General features: G+C 43.0%; 4 protein-coding genes across 7 annotated transcripts in view; 2 read left to right on the top strand and 2 right to left on the bottom strand.

The window, feature by feature from the left end:
• Positions 1-4,963, top strand: part of LOC117785021 — a 90,560-nt gene extending 85,597 nt beyond the window's left edge. For all 4 annotated transcript variants that reach the window (XM_034622897.1, XM_034622896.1, XM_034622898.1 and 1 more), the window contains 2 exons: positions 1,571-2,377; positions 2,451-4,963. In XM_034622897.1, the coding sequence (XP_034478788.1) occupies positions 1,571-2,377; positions 2,451-4,579 (2,936 nt within the window). In that variant the 3' untranslated portion in view covers positions 4,580-4,963. The remainder of the gene's footprint in view (positions 1-1,570; positions 2,378-2,450) is intronic.
• A 2,985-nt stretch (positions 4,964-7,948) lies between these two features.
• Positions 7,949-10,234, bottom strand: LOC117784733 (protein MTO1 homolog, mitochondrial). Its single transcript, XM_034622542.1, has one exon. The coding sequence runs from the start codon at positions 10,211-10,213 to the stop codon at positions 8,237-8,239; it is 1,977 nt and encodes a 658-aa protein (XP_034478433.1). The 5' UTR covers positions 10,214-10,234; the 3' UTR covers positions 7,949-8,236.
• A 531-nt stretch (positions 10,235-10,765) lies between these two features.
• Positions 10,766-13,765, top strand: LOC117785191 (GPI ethanolamine phosphate transferase 1). Its single transcript, XM_034623103.1, has 2 exons — positions 10,766-11,584; positions 11,648-13,765. Exons 1-2 carry the CDS (start codon positions 10,807-10,809, stop codon positions 13,516-13,518), a joined length of 2,649 nt encoding a protein of 882 aa, XP_034478994.1. The 5' UTR covers positions 10,766-10,806; the 3' UTR covers positions 13,519-13,765.
• A 92-nt stretch (positions 13,766-13,857) lies between these two features.
• Positions 13,858-16,094, bottom strand: LOC117785192. Its single transcript, XM_034623104.1, has 2 exons — positions 15,952-16,094; positions 13,858-14,523 (listed from the first exon to the last, which is right to left on the bottom strand). The coding sequence occupies exons 1-2, from the start codon at positions 16,088-16,090 to the stop codon at positions 13,985-13,987; spliced, it is 678 nt and encodes a 225-aa protein (XP_034478995.1). The 5' UTR covers positions 16,091-16,094; the 3' UTR covers positions 13,858-13,984.
• Positions 16,095-16,427: the final 333 nt, after the last annotated feature.

Raw genomic sequence — 16,427 nt, 5'->3', positions numbered from 1 at the left:
GAACTTTAAAGTTGCATTTCAGTCTAAACTATATAACAAAACATAAAAAAGCATGTGTTACAATTGTAAACAATTTTTAAAATGATTTTCAAAATTTGTCATACTCCAAGAAAAAGAAATTGTTAGGGATACTGATAACTCGGGTTTGCACTTGACTACGTCTTGTTAATGGTCAGCTGCTGTACTATTTATTTTATGCAAAGAATAATATTTGGAAAGAATTACAAATAAATTATGGCAGCTATATGCTAAAGTAGTCTGATCTTGATAATATGTCTGGATCATAATAGAAATAAGTTTAGTTCGAATATCAAAAAATCTTGTTTTGTTCTTAACTTACTACTTTTTCCAAACAAAGGTAAGAAGTCCCCATAGTGCAGTGGGGTGAGGGGAGTGGGAACTGAAAAGGTAGTTGGTTCGGCGGATATGTCCGAAATTCAAGTTTCAGGCCATTTCAGGTCGCATTTGCATTTTGGTGTATCCCGATGGCCAAAGTCTTTCCGCTGCTGTCGCTCCCGTAACCGTGACCAGGAACAGAACCGGGAACAAGACCAGTTGCGAATGCATCGAGGCGTATGCGCAATTTTTGTTTACGACCAACCCACCCGTTCTCCTATTCCCACCCTCCTCCGTCCCCGCGAATAGAGTGACATCAATCAGTTATTAGCACAGGAAATCCGGTCGCTGCTCTTCGAGCACAACTCTCTCCTTTTTCTCTTCCTAATTTTATTATAGAGCACTTGTTACTCCGTAGATGAAAGGTTTGAAACGAGGTCGGAAGATACTGATACCAGAGATAATACTAATATTTTCAGATATCCTTTGAATAAATCAAAAAACAATATGAAATCGTGAACGACCAAAAATATGCTACAGTTTTTACAATTGTAATGTGTACGTAGAAAATGAAGCAAAAAAGATTAGATTTAAGAAAAGGACTAGAAAATATTTTTGACAGAACATGAACATGAAAATTGGTGAAGAACATCAACATGTCAAGAGTTCAGAGCGTTTACAAAAATGACATTTAATTGTTTACAAAAATAACATTTAATACGTTGGTGTGTTATGTCGAAATTCGGATTGCTATATCACATATCTAACTTGGGGGACCGATCGATCCAAAAATAATATTTAGTATAAAAAACTTTCGTCTTTTCACAAATTTTAACGAATCTTTCAGAATATGAAATTAATGTTGTCTTATATGACGAATTTGGTTCAAATAGGATTAAAAAATCGTTATTTACTTTAATACTATCATAATTAAAAAAAAAAAAACACAATAATGATGCAGAAATATTCTTTAAATCCGTCTTTATATTTGTAATTTGTTTTTTCAAAATGCCGATTTTTTAGAGTTGTGACTTGAAACAAATGAGCGATATTTATATTATATCGATCGATTGAAAATTAAGAGTTAATTTGGAAAAGTTCGTTGTTTCTTAAAAAATCCGAAAAAGAATTCTTTTTAAAATGAATCAACAATATCTATGTACTTAAATGATCGCCCTAAAAGGAGAAATTAAATAAGGTTTTCATGTTTTTTTTTTATATTTATTATTTGCAGTGCCACCCAAAGCTGGACAGAAGCGACCGGCAACGAGTCCAGCTCCGCATATACCTGTGCCGCATCACCTGCAGACGCCGCCGAACTCTGGCAGTGTTCAAGGCGCCTCCGTTGCGAATAGCCCGGCACCTCCAAGTTCGGGTAATGCGCTCCTGAACCACGCCCTGCCGAACAACCACATTGGCGCCCCGTCACCGCAGCAGCAGCAACAACAGCAGCAGCAACAACAGCAGCAGCAACAACAACAACAGCATCAGGCCCATCAGCAGGCAGTTGCCGCGGCTGTGCAACAACAGTTAGCAGGCGTGGGCGTGGGAGTGGGAGTGGGCGTGCCACCTGGCGCTATCAATGCTGCCTCGGCGGCTAGTGCACGCGGTTCGTTTGCGGCCGCTCTTCGCACGCTGGCCAAGCAAGCGGACATCAAGGAGGAGGACGACGCGTCCTCAGTGGCCAGAGATCGCAACGTGCCGACATCAGGTGCTGGGCCAGCTGGTAATGCCGGACCCGGATCCGTGCCTGTGCCGCTCAACTCTGTGGCCGGACGTGGCGTCGTGTCGTCTGGTGGGATCACCGCCGAAGATCGTGCCGCTGCCGCCAACAAGAAACGCTCGCCGCCTTCACCACAGCCCCCGGAGAAGATGGCCCGCCTTAGTCATACACCACAGACGGCGGCACTGCAGCCGGAGTTGCTTGCACGGAGCGGCTTTCAGCCCTACAGATCCGATGAGCGGCTCATGCATCCGGCGGGTGCCTTCCCCTTGGAGGCGTATTCCCACTTTGCCGGACTGCCCGGCCTTCCTCCAACAGGTAATCATCATATTAGAGATGTTATCTAATCTGATGGAACTCTTTTGCTAATTGGCTTGTTTATTCTTCACAGCATTTCTGAACCCGGCGGCGGGAATGCCGTACTCGGATCCGTTGTACTTGGAGCATCGCTATCAGCTGTTCCGGGCGGCCGGTGGACACCATTCGCATCCGCACGCGGCAGCTCTGTATCCGCAGATGGCATCGCCCTATTCGCATCTGTACTCGATGATGCCGGGTGCGGCATTGGGCATCTCGCCGGCAATGCACGATCGGATCAAGCTGGAGGAGGAGCACAGGGCACGGCTGGCACGTGAGGAGGAGCGCGAGCGGGAGATGCAGCGCGAGAAGGAGCGTGAGCTGCAAGAGCGGCGAGAGAAGGAGCAGCGAGAAAGGGAGCGCGAGCAGCGAGAACGGGAGCGAGAGCGCGAGCAGCGGGAGAAGGAGCAACGCGAGAAGGAGCAGAAGGAGAAGGAGGCACGCGAGCGGAAGATGCGCGAAGAGGAGCGTCAGGAGGCAGCCAGAGAGCGGGAGCGTCAACAGCTGCTGAATGCGACGCATCATTACTCCAATCAGCTGTACGCACCGTTGAACCGCAACCTGCTCGGCTCCATGATGCCACACATCAATCTGGGCCTACGTGGTCCACCTGCCGGTCTCCATGGACTCGCCGGGATGTCGCATTACCACGCCGCAGCGGCGAATGCGCAGCGCCAGAGTCCAATGGGTCTGAACCTGGGCATGCCCGGAATGCCGACACTGCCAGGACATGGTCCCAGCAATCTGCAGCATCATCTGCAGCAGGCGGCGATGGGGTTGGCCGCTCATCCCGGTGCCGCAGGACTGACCCATCCGGGATTCTCGGCTGTCGCGGCACTGGGACTAGGTACGCATCCGCACAGCCTCAATCTGAGCCATGCACACCTCTCGCCGCACCATGCCGTGCATCAGCTGCCACCGCACAGCGTGGCGAGCTCCTCGGCCGGTCCCAGTCCTGGCGTGGTCAGCAGCACGGCAGCCACATCCTCGTCGCCGCACAGCAGCCTTAATCTGACGGTAGCCACTAGCAGCATGGCGCAGACAACGTCCACGCCCACGGTCAGCTCGCACATTCCGACCATGAGCCACTACTACCACCACAACCTGGCGGCCATGCACGCAGCAGCGGCTGTCGCCAGCGGCCTCAATCCCGTCGCTGCCCATCAGCAGCCCATGAGTGCGCAGTCTGCGCATTCAACCTCGCCGAAGATAACGCCTCCACTCAGTTCGGCGCCACTGAACGGAGGTGGCGGATCCCGTGCAGCGAGCAGTCCCCATGCCATGCGTCACCACATTGCGGCTGCCGTCGCAGCTGCCGCTCAGCAGCAGTCGGCGATGCTGGAGAAGAGCGGAGGCGCAACAACGACGCCAATTACCCATGAGCCGACTACCCTCGATCTGACTGGATCCAACTCGAACTCGAGCAACCAGGCTCAGTCCATTGTGAGCAACAGCACAGCGGCTGCCCATGAGCTGAATGGCATCGAGTCCAATGGACCCACAGATGTCAAGGAGGCGCCACCGCAGCAGGCGGCCGTCAAGGAAGATGCACTGCATCGGGGGACGCCGCCTGTGACCCTCGATAAGAAGCCGGCAACGCCAAATGCAGTTGGCAGCCAGGAGAAGACTCTGCTGCCGGCGGACAGCTCGCCGGAGAACTCGTCACACACTCGCCGGAGCACAAGTCCCCCCAATTCGGACAACAACAACAGCAGCAGCAACAACAACACCAACATCAACAATTCAAATAGCGCAGCCACCGTTGGAGCTGCATCCGGAGTCGCAGTCGGAGTCGGAGCAGGTGCCACAGCAGGTAATAGCACTGTGGGAGGAGCAGAGCTCTGTCCAAAGATTCTAGCATGCACATCGCCTGACAGCAAGGGAGAGATTGGGAGTAAATCATCAGATCAACCGGAGCAGTCACAGTTGCAGCGAGTGAAGCTATCGCCGGATACGGCATGCAACGTCTCTGGTGGCAGTGCCGTCACATCCACCACAAGTGGCAGCAACTCTCCTCCTGTGGTCAGTAGCAGCACCAACAACAACAACAACACTAGCAACAACAACAATGGCAGCTCGACAATTGCAGCGACTCCTGTGACTGCTCCGTCCATCGATGAGGTGACCACGAGTGCCACGCCCATTGCCGAGACATCGAGATGATCCCACTTGACACTTGACAGATGACAGATGACAGGCACTCGATCAACGGATCGTAGTTAGTAATGCGGTTAATCATAATCGTTATCGTAATCGGAACTAGTTAACATCTACCTTCAACTTAGCCGTTAATCCAAATGCCTATTTATAAATGATTAATTTTTAATTATTAAATATTAGTTATTAATTATATAAATCATTAACGAGTATACAATAATTTGTAATGTATTGCATCATCCTCATCGTCTAGTTAGACACAAATGCATAATATTATTATTATTACTCTATTACTATTATTATTATTATTATTACTATTATTATTTCTCCCCTTATTTAATTGTGAAGAGTTTACTCTAGCGTTGCCTAAATAAATCATTTTGTTTACAATTCAGTTTCTTTTTATTTTCTTTTCTTACTTATTGTAACAACAGATTGGTTTCCTAAGCCCAGTACTCGAAGAAAAAGTTAAGGAGGCACCTCCGACCCTCTTAAGTATTTTCTATTGAGCTACGAGTACATCATCATCCAAACCGACTTGACTCATGTCCGTCCCTCTCTCCGACACCAAATAAATCGGTTTACTTTCAATATAGCCAAAGCCATCTAATAACAATCATCATAGCAAGATTTCAGCTTAGCTCTTGATCCTTCAGTGATCCCTCTTTCATATCATTTATCTATAATATCAGTTTTTAATATAAGTTAATGTGTGGCACAGGAAAGGAAGGCATCTTTGACCCATAAAAAACATATATTATTGATCAGCATTCGTCCATATAAGCAAAAGGATCTCAGAGACTTTAAGAGCTAGAGCAACCAAATTTGGCAGACAGCCTTCTACAGATCCCACGCGGATTCAGTTTGTTTTATAAATGCCCCCTATTTTTGGTAATTAAAGTTATTTATTAATATTATCCATCACTCTACTTAATCGCATTAAGATCTGCAAAACAGAACGGTAGTAATAGCAGTTCATATTTTTAAATCTATTCATGTGCTTAAAAGTATGGAACCTTTCAGAATTTATACCACAATATTAACTTTCATAGTGCAGGTTGGAACGAAACAGCACGGGCTTTATCTAACTTTTTTATTAAGCTTACGTATTGGCTAAGAATGTAAGTGCGATTTCGTCCAGTGGTATCTCAGAGTTGGATAATTAAGCAAGATTTTAATATTCTTATAAGTATTTTTATGTTTATATCCTTTTAGATCTCATTAGTAAAAATATAATAAAGCTGCATTTTATACTGTGAATATCTTTACTATTTTCAGAAGACAATAAGACTTCAGCTGGGGTACTTGGTCGCAGCAATAGCGTTGAGGAGGCAACCGCCTTATGACATCAACTGTTCAATAACTCGAACAACTAACTAATGAAAAACTTCGGAGACATTGGGATGTATCTGCTTTCGGAGCGTGCGTTGCATCAGCAGCGCAAACGGATGCTCGACGAGTTTCTAAAGCTTTAGAGCTCCGACCCCTCCGTGCCCTGCCGTGAAAAGAATGACGCCTGAAGAGCCGAGATACGTAGAATTGGCAATTGGCATCAACAATCGCCGTTTATACATAAGCATAATAAATAAATACTATGTAAATCCCTTTAGTAGATATCAAGATACAGCTATCAGATACAGATACTTGTTTGTTCTCGGTGTTACAATCTAAAGTTAAATTTAAACTCAAATACTAGAAATACCCGTACAATTTTGAAATCGTTTAAAAGTCAACTAAAATTGCATAAAATGTAAAGTGAATATAGTAAAAAAAATATTGTGAGATACTCAAAATGATTCAAAATAAAACAAACAACATCTAGAAAATCGCACTCTAAACACAGCCCATGCGATTTAATGATACTGATATTTGTAAACATTAAGATTTAAAAATGCATAAGAAAATTTATATATAAATATATATATATATAACAAGAATATGATAATTTAATACTGAATAGTTATATTTTATTCTTAAATTTCTAATAATTGTGATTTGGAGAGTACTAACAAAAACGAAAAGGAAAAAAGATTATAAGGTGAGATGATAATGAATGTATTATGTAAATGTAACTGGATAAAATGGAACTGACTTTTAGGTAAAACAAAAACAAATATAAAAAAAAAGAAAAGAAAATCAAAATGGCAAAATCTGGAAGGAATTAGCTAAATCGAAATGGAATGGCGAAATAAGGCTTAAATTATTTTTCGAAATTGTCGGATTTTTTACTTACAGAGGTGAGCAACTTTTTGGACCTTACAAACGAGTTTCTATTAGTATTTTCAGTTTTTATACAAAGATATAAATTCTTAGTACTAACAAATTGAAATAACTGCAAAACAGATGAATTAAATAAATACAAAAACGAAAAAAGTACGAGTACTAGGCAATAATCGTTTAGGAAACCTTAACAAAGCTCATTGTCATTACAATTGAATTTTACAATTGATACAATCGATATATACGATTTGTAAATATGGATAAGTAGCTAATACAACATAGCTCAACCGGACTTTGATAATCCTTTGATCAGTTTTAGTTCACATTTTCCTATTCTCTCTTACTTCAAATTGCACGCAAACGTATTTGTGTTTGAGATTGCCTAAAAAAAAAGGAAATTCTTTTTATAGCTATTAATTCATAAAAATCTCGAGCAATCTGTGATATTACAAAAAGACAAACAAAATGAAAGATAAATGAAAATGAATTGAACAAAAAAAGAATTAAGAAGAGTGCTAGGAAGTATCTTCAAATAAGATGGAACTCATTGTCGTATCATACTTGATTGGATTAAACGATTACATTCAAAATACTTGCTTCGAATGCATTCGGACACTCATTATCATTTATTTCTTAAAATATAAATATTAATGATGCGAAAGTGAATATATTTTTACTAATAATCGTAATAGTTTCTTGGATAATCCATAAATACGGATACTACGGATATTAATTGGTGCGCGCTAAAACTTAATCCACAAAATGCGATGGCATAACTAAATAATGCATAATAGTTTCCAAATACAAACAAACCCTTAACAAAATACATAAATTAAACGTATTTCTCCCTCAATCTTTGTTGTGTGTGTACGAGTAAAACAGAATACAAAGTGTAAAACATAATTTTTAAGCTAACAACCAACAACACATCAAAATACAGATCTCATTTGAGCAACAGTAAGCGCAACAGTAAATGTTGAATCGTTGAAACTATGATAACAATAACAAAACATGCAACAAACAAACACAAACAACCAAATACAAATTACAATAACATTCTATATATGTACATATGTCAAATACCCAAAAACGTTATGTATTTGTGGCAAGCAACATGACATGTGAAATTAAACATTGAATCAATCTTGTGCAACATTACTTTTAAGGCATTTATGATTTTATTGAATAAACTGTACGTAAGAGATTTAAATGACTATTTGTATTATTGTTGCATTTCACGACTTGGATAAGCGTTTGAACTGAATCTTGATCTTGCCAAGATTCAGTGGGAAATTTTGCTTATTAAAAATTCAATTTTGATTAGACATTTTGCATTTGTACAAAGTTCCATAAACATATATTCGATCTATTTCTTTACAAACATACATATTTACAAATCTAAGCTAAACGAATATACAGGAACCATAGTTTCTAATGTCTGAACTATGCCTGAATCGCTTCAGACTTCTTGACGTGCTTTAATATCCGCAGGATCGTTGAAGGCGTCACGCCCTGAATGCGACTGGCAGCGGCAATCGTTTGTGGCTGTATTAAGGCAAGCTTTTGGCGCTCCTCGTTGGACAAGCTCAAGGACTTGGAAAAGTAATCGATGTCGGCTGGTATGCAAAGTCGCTCCTCCCGTCGCACATCCTCCACATCCCGCTGCTGCTCGTCAACGAAGAAGGCATAAAGAGCCTCTATTTTGAGCCTGGCCGCTATGTCGCCATCGTCACGCAGCCAGTCCAGCTCGTCAGGGCATAGGTCTATCAGATGATCTACTGTAATGTTGTCCGCCGGCACTCCGAGCATATCGAAAGCAGACTTCTGAATAGATGCTTTGGATTGGGGCAGGTTTAGTGCTTGGCGCCAGAAGTTGCTGTGCTTCTGCTGTCCTTTGAGCGCCTCAATGCCGGCCTTGAGTTTGTGCTCCGTCCGCTGGAAGTGCTGGTAGCGCTGCTCACTGACCAGCCCGAAGTCATAGCCTTTTTGAGTAAGACGCATGTCGGCGTTATCCGGCCGCAGCGACAGACGGAACTCGGCTCGACTGGTGAACATGCGATAAGGTTCATTTGTGCCTAATGAAGTCAGGTCGTCGATTAGCACTCCAATGTATCCCTCAGTGCGACTTATATTTAGTTGGCGTCCATCTGGGTGCAGAGTCCTGCCCGCCGCATTGGCACCTGCGATAATTCCCTGAGCTGCAGCCTCCTCGTAGCCGGTAGTTCCATTGAGCTGTCCGGCAAAGAATAGGCCCGTCACACGTTTCGTTTCCAGCGTGGGATAGAGCTCGCGGGGATCTATGAAGTCGTACTCCACACCATAGCCGGGTTGCACAACCTCAGCTCGCTCCAGACCAGCGATCGCCCGCACCAGTTCCACTTGCTGGGCGTGGGGCAGAGTGCACGAGATGCCCTGTGGATAACAAAGCGGGCTATCGAATCCTTCCGGCTCAAGCCAAACCTGGTGAACCTTGGCGCCGAATCGCAGCACCTTTGATTCAATCGAAGGGCAATAGCGTGGCCCCGTCACCTCCTCTGTCACGTGGCGATTCACGTGCAGATTGTCCCGAACAATATCATTGACCCGAGGTGTCGTGTACGTCAGATAACATGGCATCTGCTCCGCCGCTGGCAGCCATACTTCGCGATTCAGGAAGGAGAACGGCGTGGGCGGATCGTCACCGTCGTGCTTTTGTAGCCGAGCAAAGTCCACGCTGTTTCTGGCAATCCGTGGCGGAGTGCCAGTCTTCAGGCGTCCCATCCGGAAGCCCAGTGTGTTCAGTGCCTCGCCCAGAGCTTTGGCAGGTGCGTCTCCGATACGACCCGCTGGTCTCACCTCCAGCCCAATGTTAATGTGTGCGCGCAGAAACGTGCCCGTGGTAAGCACCACCGTGCGACTGCGAACCAGCTCTCCATTCTCCAAGAGGACTCCGCCACAGCGTGCACCGCCCTGAGTGGCCTCATCCTTCTCAATCAACAGGTTGTCTACGCCCGCCGCCCGTATCTCCAGATTAGCGGTGTCGAATAACTCCCGCTGCACCGCCCGCTTGTACAGCTGACGGTCAATCTGTGCTCTAGGTCCCCACACCGCTGGACCGCGTCGTTTATTCAACACTTTGTAGTGCACTCCCGAGACGTCACAACAACGGGCACAAACACCGTCCAGAGCGTCCACTTCGCGCATGAGATGTCCCTTACCAATTCCACCAAACGACGGATTACATGACATCTCACCAATGGTCTCCAGTTTATGGGTTAGCAGCAATGTCCGGGCGCCCATTCGAGCTGCAGCTGCACAAGCCTCTGTGCCCGCATGTCCGCCACCAATGACAACCACATCGTATAGATCTCCATGAGCTTTCGTCGAGTTAAATCGACTTCTGGCCAAACCACGGATCGCACAATGCCGCAGTTGCTGCATTGCTCGCTTTTCGTAATGACTAGTGTTGGGTAATAGAATCATTTTTAGCTGTGCTGTGTGGTTTTTTATGCATTTGCCAACCTAGCTATTTTATAGCTAGTTCCAGCTATTTTCAGAGATCCATTGCCAGAATAATTTGAAAATTGCTATTAAACAGAAATCTGGAAACCTATTAATTGCTATTAATTGTTTTGCAACTCTGTCTGTGATAATATAAAAATATACATACTAAACTTTGCTTTTGGTGCTTATCGATACTCTGTTATACAAAAATTTTAAATTTCCGGCATCACTATGCGTATATACCAATAAGGATTTTGTCCATTTAGACAAAAAAAAATAGAGTTTTTAAAAAAGAAATGAAAAAAGTTGATGTTTAAAATGTTGGCTAGTTGCCAATTTCAGCTATTATTTGAATGCTTTCTAGCCATTTTTTTTGCACTTAAAAGCTGGCAGCACTGCCGTTGACATTTTTGATAAGATATTTTACAGCACTCCGTCAAAAACAGTACTCGTACTCGATACCCAAACACCGGTTAAATCAACAGCTGTTGTTATTTTTTGTTTTGTTTTACGATTTCTATTTTGTGGCAATGTGGATTGTTTACGCTTTGCTTGTGCATGTGCTGCTATTGGGTTCTATATTCGTGATATACTTCCGGTCACCTGTAATAGAGGGACTGCAGCCACAGGCAGCGCTGAACGCTGAGTCGCCAGCTGATCGTCTAGTTTTAATAGTGACTGATGGATTGCGGGCTGACTCATTTTTTGCAGACAACTGCAACCATGTGCCGCACCTGCGCCAGATATTCGAACGCGAGGGAATAGTGGGAGTGTCCCGCACCCATGTGCCGACTGAATCAAGGCCAGGACACATAGCCCTGATAGCCGGACTCTACGAGGATCCGTCTGCGGTGACTCGTGGCTGGAAGGAGAATCCCATTGAATTCGATACGGTGTTCAATAGGAGTGGCCACACATACGCATGGGGTGCCCACGATGTGTTGCACATATTTGAGAAGCTGGCCGATGGAGGACGGCCAATGCACTTTGATGCCTATAACCACGACCTCGACTTCTCGGGTCAACACAAGACTTTTAAGCTGGACGAGTGGGTGTTCGACAGGGTGCGGTTGCTGCTTGATCGCAAGCAGGAAGAGTTGCGCCATGCCAAGAAGGTTGTGTTCTTTTTGCATCTGCTGGGACTAGATACGGCCGGCCATGTGCATAAGCCGGATACTCCGCTTTTCCTAGAGAACCTTCAATTTACAGAGCACGGAATATGGCAGATTTATCAGCGATTTGAAGAAGTATTTCCCGATAAGCGGACGGCCTACTTGCTAACATCGGATCACGGCATGACGGACTCAGGCAAGCACCTGTCCCAAGTTACATATGTCGCAACAACATAATATGTATCACATTATTTTCCAGGTTCTCACGGAGCTGGTGCAGCACATGAAACGGACACACCCTTCATGCTGTGGGGCGCAGGCGTGAAGCGCAGTGCCTCACCGGATAACAGCTTTGTGGCCAACGATGAGGGCCAGAGATTGCCGCTACACGAGCTGGAACAAGCCCAGCTGACACCATTGATGTCAGCTCTAATTGGTTTGCCACCGCCGATGAATAACTTTGGGGTCCTTCCTTTGGGCTATATAAATGCTGGGGATAAGTACGAGGCCATCGCAGCTCACAGCAATGCACTGCAGCTGCTCGCCCAGTATATGCGTCTGCAGGAACAGCACCAGATGGGTCTCTTTACGCCGTATCTGAGCAGCTTCCAGAAGCTGACGCTGCATGAGATTAATGCCTTCAAAGTCCAAGAGTATGAGCCATCATTGAGCAACAGTATCGCCATGATGAAACTGGCTCTGGAAGGCATTGACTACTATCATGGATACTATCGCAATGTCATGCTGTTGTGCACCACGGCCACTTTTGTGGGCTGGATGCTCTACTTGTACCGCCTGTTAATCCATAATGCATCACCAAGGAAAGTGTCGGGGGATGCAAACGAGCATAAGCATATCCATTTATCGCTCAGTATATCTATTGCTGCTGTACTCTTGACGGGCTTCATTGTGGGCCAACTCGTACCGTTCTCCGTGGGCTTTTATATGCTGCTGCCGTTGCCAGTCTGGCTGCTGGCCCTACGGCAAGCTGCAGACAGCAACGGGAACGTTGTCGATGTCGGAACATATCGCCTTCCCGCAATTACGCGACCGACACAAGTATCCAAGATACAGGTGCTATTACTCATTGCCTGCGCGGAGCTGCTGGTCTTCACATTCTTCGAGCGTCGTTTGATTTCGCTGTGCTTCGTTGCCTTTGCCTGTGGCAGCAATTGGGGCACCTTCAAGCGCAACACGGCCCTATTCTACAAATGGCTGCTCTTGGTTCTAGCACTGGGCTGCTTCCCGCTGCTGCCACCTTCAGTCGGATATCAGAATCGATATCTTCTACTGGCCGGAATACTACTCGTCTTGGCTCGGGCAGTGCTGAGCAATGGGAGCCGAAGCTACAGCTGGCACACCAAGTGGTGCAACCCACTGATTCTACTAAACACCGCCTTGTGTGTCCACCTGCATAGCCAGCAGATAGCCGTGCCATTACCACTGAAGCTAGCCAATTGGGTGTATTTAATCTACGCCATTGTGTCCATACAGCGTAGCAAGGAGACATCGTTGGAGGTGCGCCTAGGACAGATATCCTACAATGTAGGCACACTCTACACGATGCTATGCACCTCGTATGAGTCCCTGTTCGTGCAGCTGCTTGCCATGGAACTGACCACGGCATTAGCAGCACGGCGTGCAGAAATGGACCCGCTACAGCATCAGCAGAAATCTCTTCAGTCATCATTACGTTTGGCCTTCACCGTCCTACTCTATACATTCTTCTCGCTCTTTGGCAGTGGCAACATTGCATCGATCAGCTCGTTCGATCCCAACATTGCACGCTGCTTCCTCAGTCACTTTGCACCCTTTGTCATAATGTCACTGGTGCTGATCAAGCTGCTCTTGCCCGTGGTGCTCAACCTGTCCGTTGTGTACACCTACTGTGACTACGCCCGCCAACAGGAGCGACAAATATTCATATGCCTGCTGATCATCTGCGACATCATGGGTCTAAACTTTTTGTTCCTGGTTCGCAATACTGGCTCATGGCTGGAGATTGGCTCGTCTATATCGCACTTTGTTATCATGGAGGTCACTACACTTGTCCTACTGTTACTCAGCTATGTTGCCAAGCTTATGCTACGTCTCGCCAACTGCGATCGCGTTGTGGCAAAGCGACACTGATTCCAAACCAAAGTTAATTTCAATTGTATTAAGTTAACATTAGTAAAGAGATTGTAACTCAAGAGGTTCTTTTGTATACCATATGCCTTTTAGTTTGTTGAAAATGCAATACAAAGTTTATGTAATAGACAACGGGAGGTATCTCTAGTCTCTTAAAATGTTTAGTTAACAAAATATATTAAGTTATATAGTAGATTCTTTTCGAGTAAGGGTGTGCAATAAAGACATTTCACCTATTTTGCCTAAAGCTTGTCTTCCACTGTCATAGTTGAGATTATATGATATTCTACAAGTACAGAATTGGCGAAGTAACTGGTTAACGAAATTTTATTTATATTAAATAGAAATGGTTAGATGTTGGACAAATTTTGGAGTTCATTCAACTGTTCCTTGTGAGAAATTATGTATTCAAAGTTTTATTTTAATTTATATTATGATGTGAATTTACACATTAATGGATTAACATTTAAATGTGCGGGGGAGCACTACCTTTCCCGACGAAAAAAGAGTAAATAATTTGTTGAATTTCCATTCGACATCGTAATTTTTCCATCATTTCCATTTTCCTCATATACGGTAACAAACTGTCGAAAAACGCTTCGTCGTCGTCTCTATCTTTTTGTGTGTTTACTTTTTTTTCAATTAACGCTTCTTTCTGTTGCTCAATGGCTAACAACTCGTCAGAAACATTTAATTTGGCGATCTTTTTTTCCTCAGAATCACGCAACTCCTGGACATTTTCAAATAATATTTCATCTAAGGATTCTTCATCTAATGATAATTCTGAAGCGAACTTTGATGAGGAAGACTCTATATTAGCAAGAGATGATCGTGACTTCATTTGACTTGTTAGGAAAAGAAGAGATTTGAAATGTGGCCAAGATGTGTACTTTTTATAATGCTTCTCCAAATTTCCATACTCTCCTGATTTGGCACCTGGCATTTTCTTGCACTCATTTCGGAATTGGTCTCGAGTATTTTTCCACTTTTTCTTTAAACAGTCCTCTGAAATAATAATTTTTTTTATTAAGTGTGCTGATGCTCAAGCTTACATTTAGCTGTTGGATCCTAGTACATTTAATTATTGGTTTATTTATTTAAAATTAAAAGCTCTACAAAATCGGTTATTGTAAATAAAACCACAACATCTCTTAGAGAAAAGCTAAAACCACTGAACATTTTTTAGCCAGCACAGAAATCGTATGATATCAATGAGGTTTCTCCACTATTAACCGAGGCTCACAGGCTTCACAGAGTGTCACAGCTTTAACAAAGGAAGAGAGTACTTTCATAGTTGACCTTTTCGAGCGAGCATATGGGTAATTCTCTAATGTCGAATGCGACATTCAAAGTGAAAAAAAAACATATTCTAAATTATTATTTAATTGTGACAAAAGGCGAAACTTATATAGTACGTCTAGATTAGCACTATAATTGTTGCTAAGGTGGATTTTGGGCAGTTGTTTGTTTTCAAAAAACCAAGGCATTCGCACGCGACTTAACAAAATTATTTTTTTTGCTAACCAGTTCAATACTGATGCAGGGAAACGTGAACGAATATTTTGATGCAATTAATTTCAAAATGTTATGCATTGATATTTTGTTTGATTTAAAAATATTAAGTAGTTTTTTTTTTTTTAATTTAATTTGAATCACTGTCGCACGCGACACTTTGTTTCGTCATGTTTTTTATGTTGTTTGTTTACTTCGTATGAGTTACATTTTAACTTTTTAAGTTACCAAGAAGCTTTATTACTAGAATTGAATTGTTTTTTTTTTCTTGCATTTTCAATAATTTTTTGTTTCTAAAAGAAACATATCGTTAAAAAATTATTATAATACAAACACTCTATTTTGGAAGTAAACTTTTGGCAAAATTATGGAAAAACTTAATTTATTCAAAGATGCAGTATGCGGTATACTCATACTAATGTACTAATTTATGTGTAAAATGTTTAAGCAAGTAACTTGAAAATGTTTCTGCAAGAAATTTTCACAAGATGTGAGTTTAAGATCAATTTTAAGTATTTGGCTGCGTTTGACATTTCTGGAGAATTGCCCATTGCATTGTAATTATGTGTCCGACTCGCACTTAATATATTTTGGAAGCCCCGCCCTATGATGGAAATATTTATTCCGGCTTCAACCAAAAATTGTTGATCGTATAATTAATAATTTATTAAATAATTTTGGGATTTTTATATAGATTCTTAAAGTAAAACATCATTTGGACATCGCTTTCACATTGTGCGATTTATTTTTAATATTTTATTTTTAATAAAACTTAAAACAAACAGGCACAAACTAAATTTCGTTTTGCAGCAAGTAGCTGCGTGCCAATAGGCATCGAGATGGTTTATGACAAAAAGCTCAAGTGCCTAAAACTCACACACATACATACCAAAATGTATCTTATACACATACTATACTTACTTGGTGTCTCCAATGTTTCTTCAATTTCGCTCCAATTTTTCTCCACCTGTTTTCGGTCCCGATATTTTGTACTTGTGCGATCCCACAACACTGGTCGTTTATAAACTTCAGAAATTAAGTCCTTGACATTTATATCCATGACGCCCAATCAAAAATAATTTCACGACGCCTGACGTTCATTTACAAATGTATCGCTTTGCTGTCGCTTATCGCTTATCGCTGTCGCTTATCGCTTATCGCTTGAACTCGCTTCTCGCTGCTATGTCACTTAATCACCTTTTAAAGCGGATTTTAATTAATTGGGTGCCTCTGGCTATAAATTTTTGTTGTTGCTACCTGTTGTTTACCTGTTGCTAATAATAGTTATTTATACTATAAATTCATTTGAACCAAAAAACTTGAATATTATTAAATTTTTTTTTTGCGAGTTTCTAAATCAGCTGTTTTTGTAACAATACGCTCGATAAATGACTAAT

The sequence above is a fragment of the Drosophila innubila genome (genome assembly GCF_004354385.1).
Source record: "Drosophila innubila isolate TH190305 chromosome 2R unlocalized genomic scaffold, UK_Dinn_1.0 1_C_2R, whole genome shotgun sequence".
Taxonomy (NCBI): Eukaryota; Metazoa; Arthropoda; class Insecta; order Diptera; family Drosophilidae; genus Drosophila; species Drosophila innubila.
This window is presented reverse-complemented; position numbering and strand designations above follow the sequence as displayed.

Bases quoted from the DNA above. Each gene is read 5' to 3' on its own strand.
- LOC117784733 (XM_034622542.1), bottom strand. From the start codon at position 10,213: ATGCAGCAACTGCGGCATTGTGCGATCCGTGGTTTGGCCAGAAGTCGA.
- LOC117785191 (XM_034623103.1), top strand. From the start codon at position 10,807: ATGTGGATTGTTTACGCTTTGCTTGTGCATGTGCTGCTATTGGGTTCT. The intron at 11,585-11,647 runs GCAAGCACCTGT...ATTATTTTCCAG, and splicing joins TCACGGCATGACGGACTCAG to GTTCTCACGGAGCTGGTGCA.
- LOC117785192 (XM_034623104.1), bottom strand. From the start codon at position 16,090: ATGGATATAAATGTCAAGGACTTAATTTCTGAAGTTTATAAACGACCA. The intron at 14,524-15,951 runs GTAAGTATAGTA...TTATTATTTCAG, and splicing joins AGAAACATTGGAGACACCAA to AGGACTGTTTAAAGAAAAAG.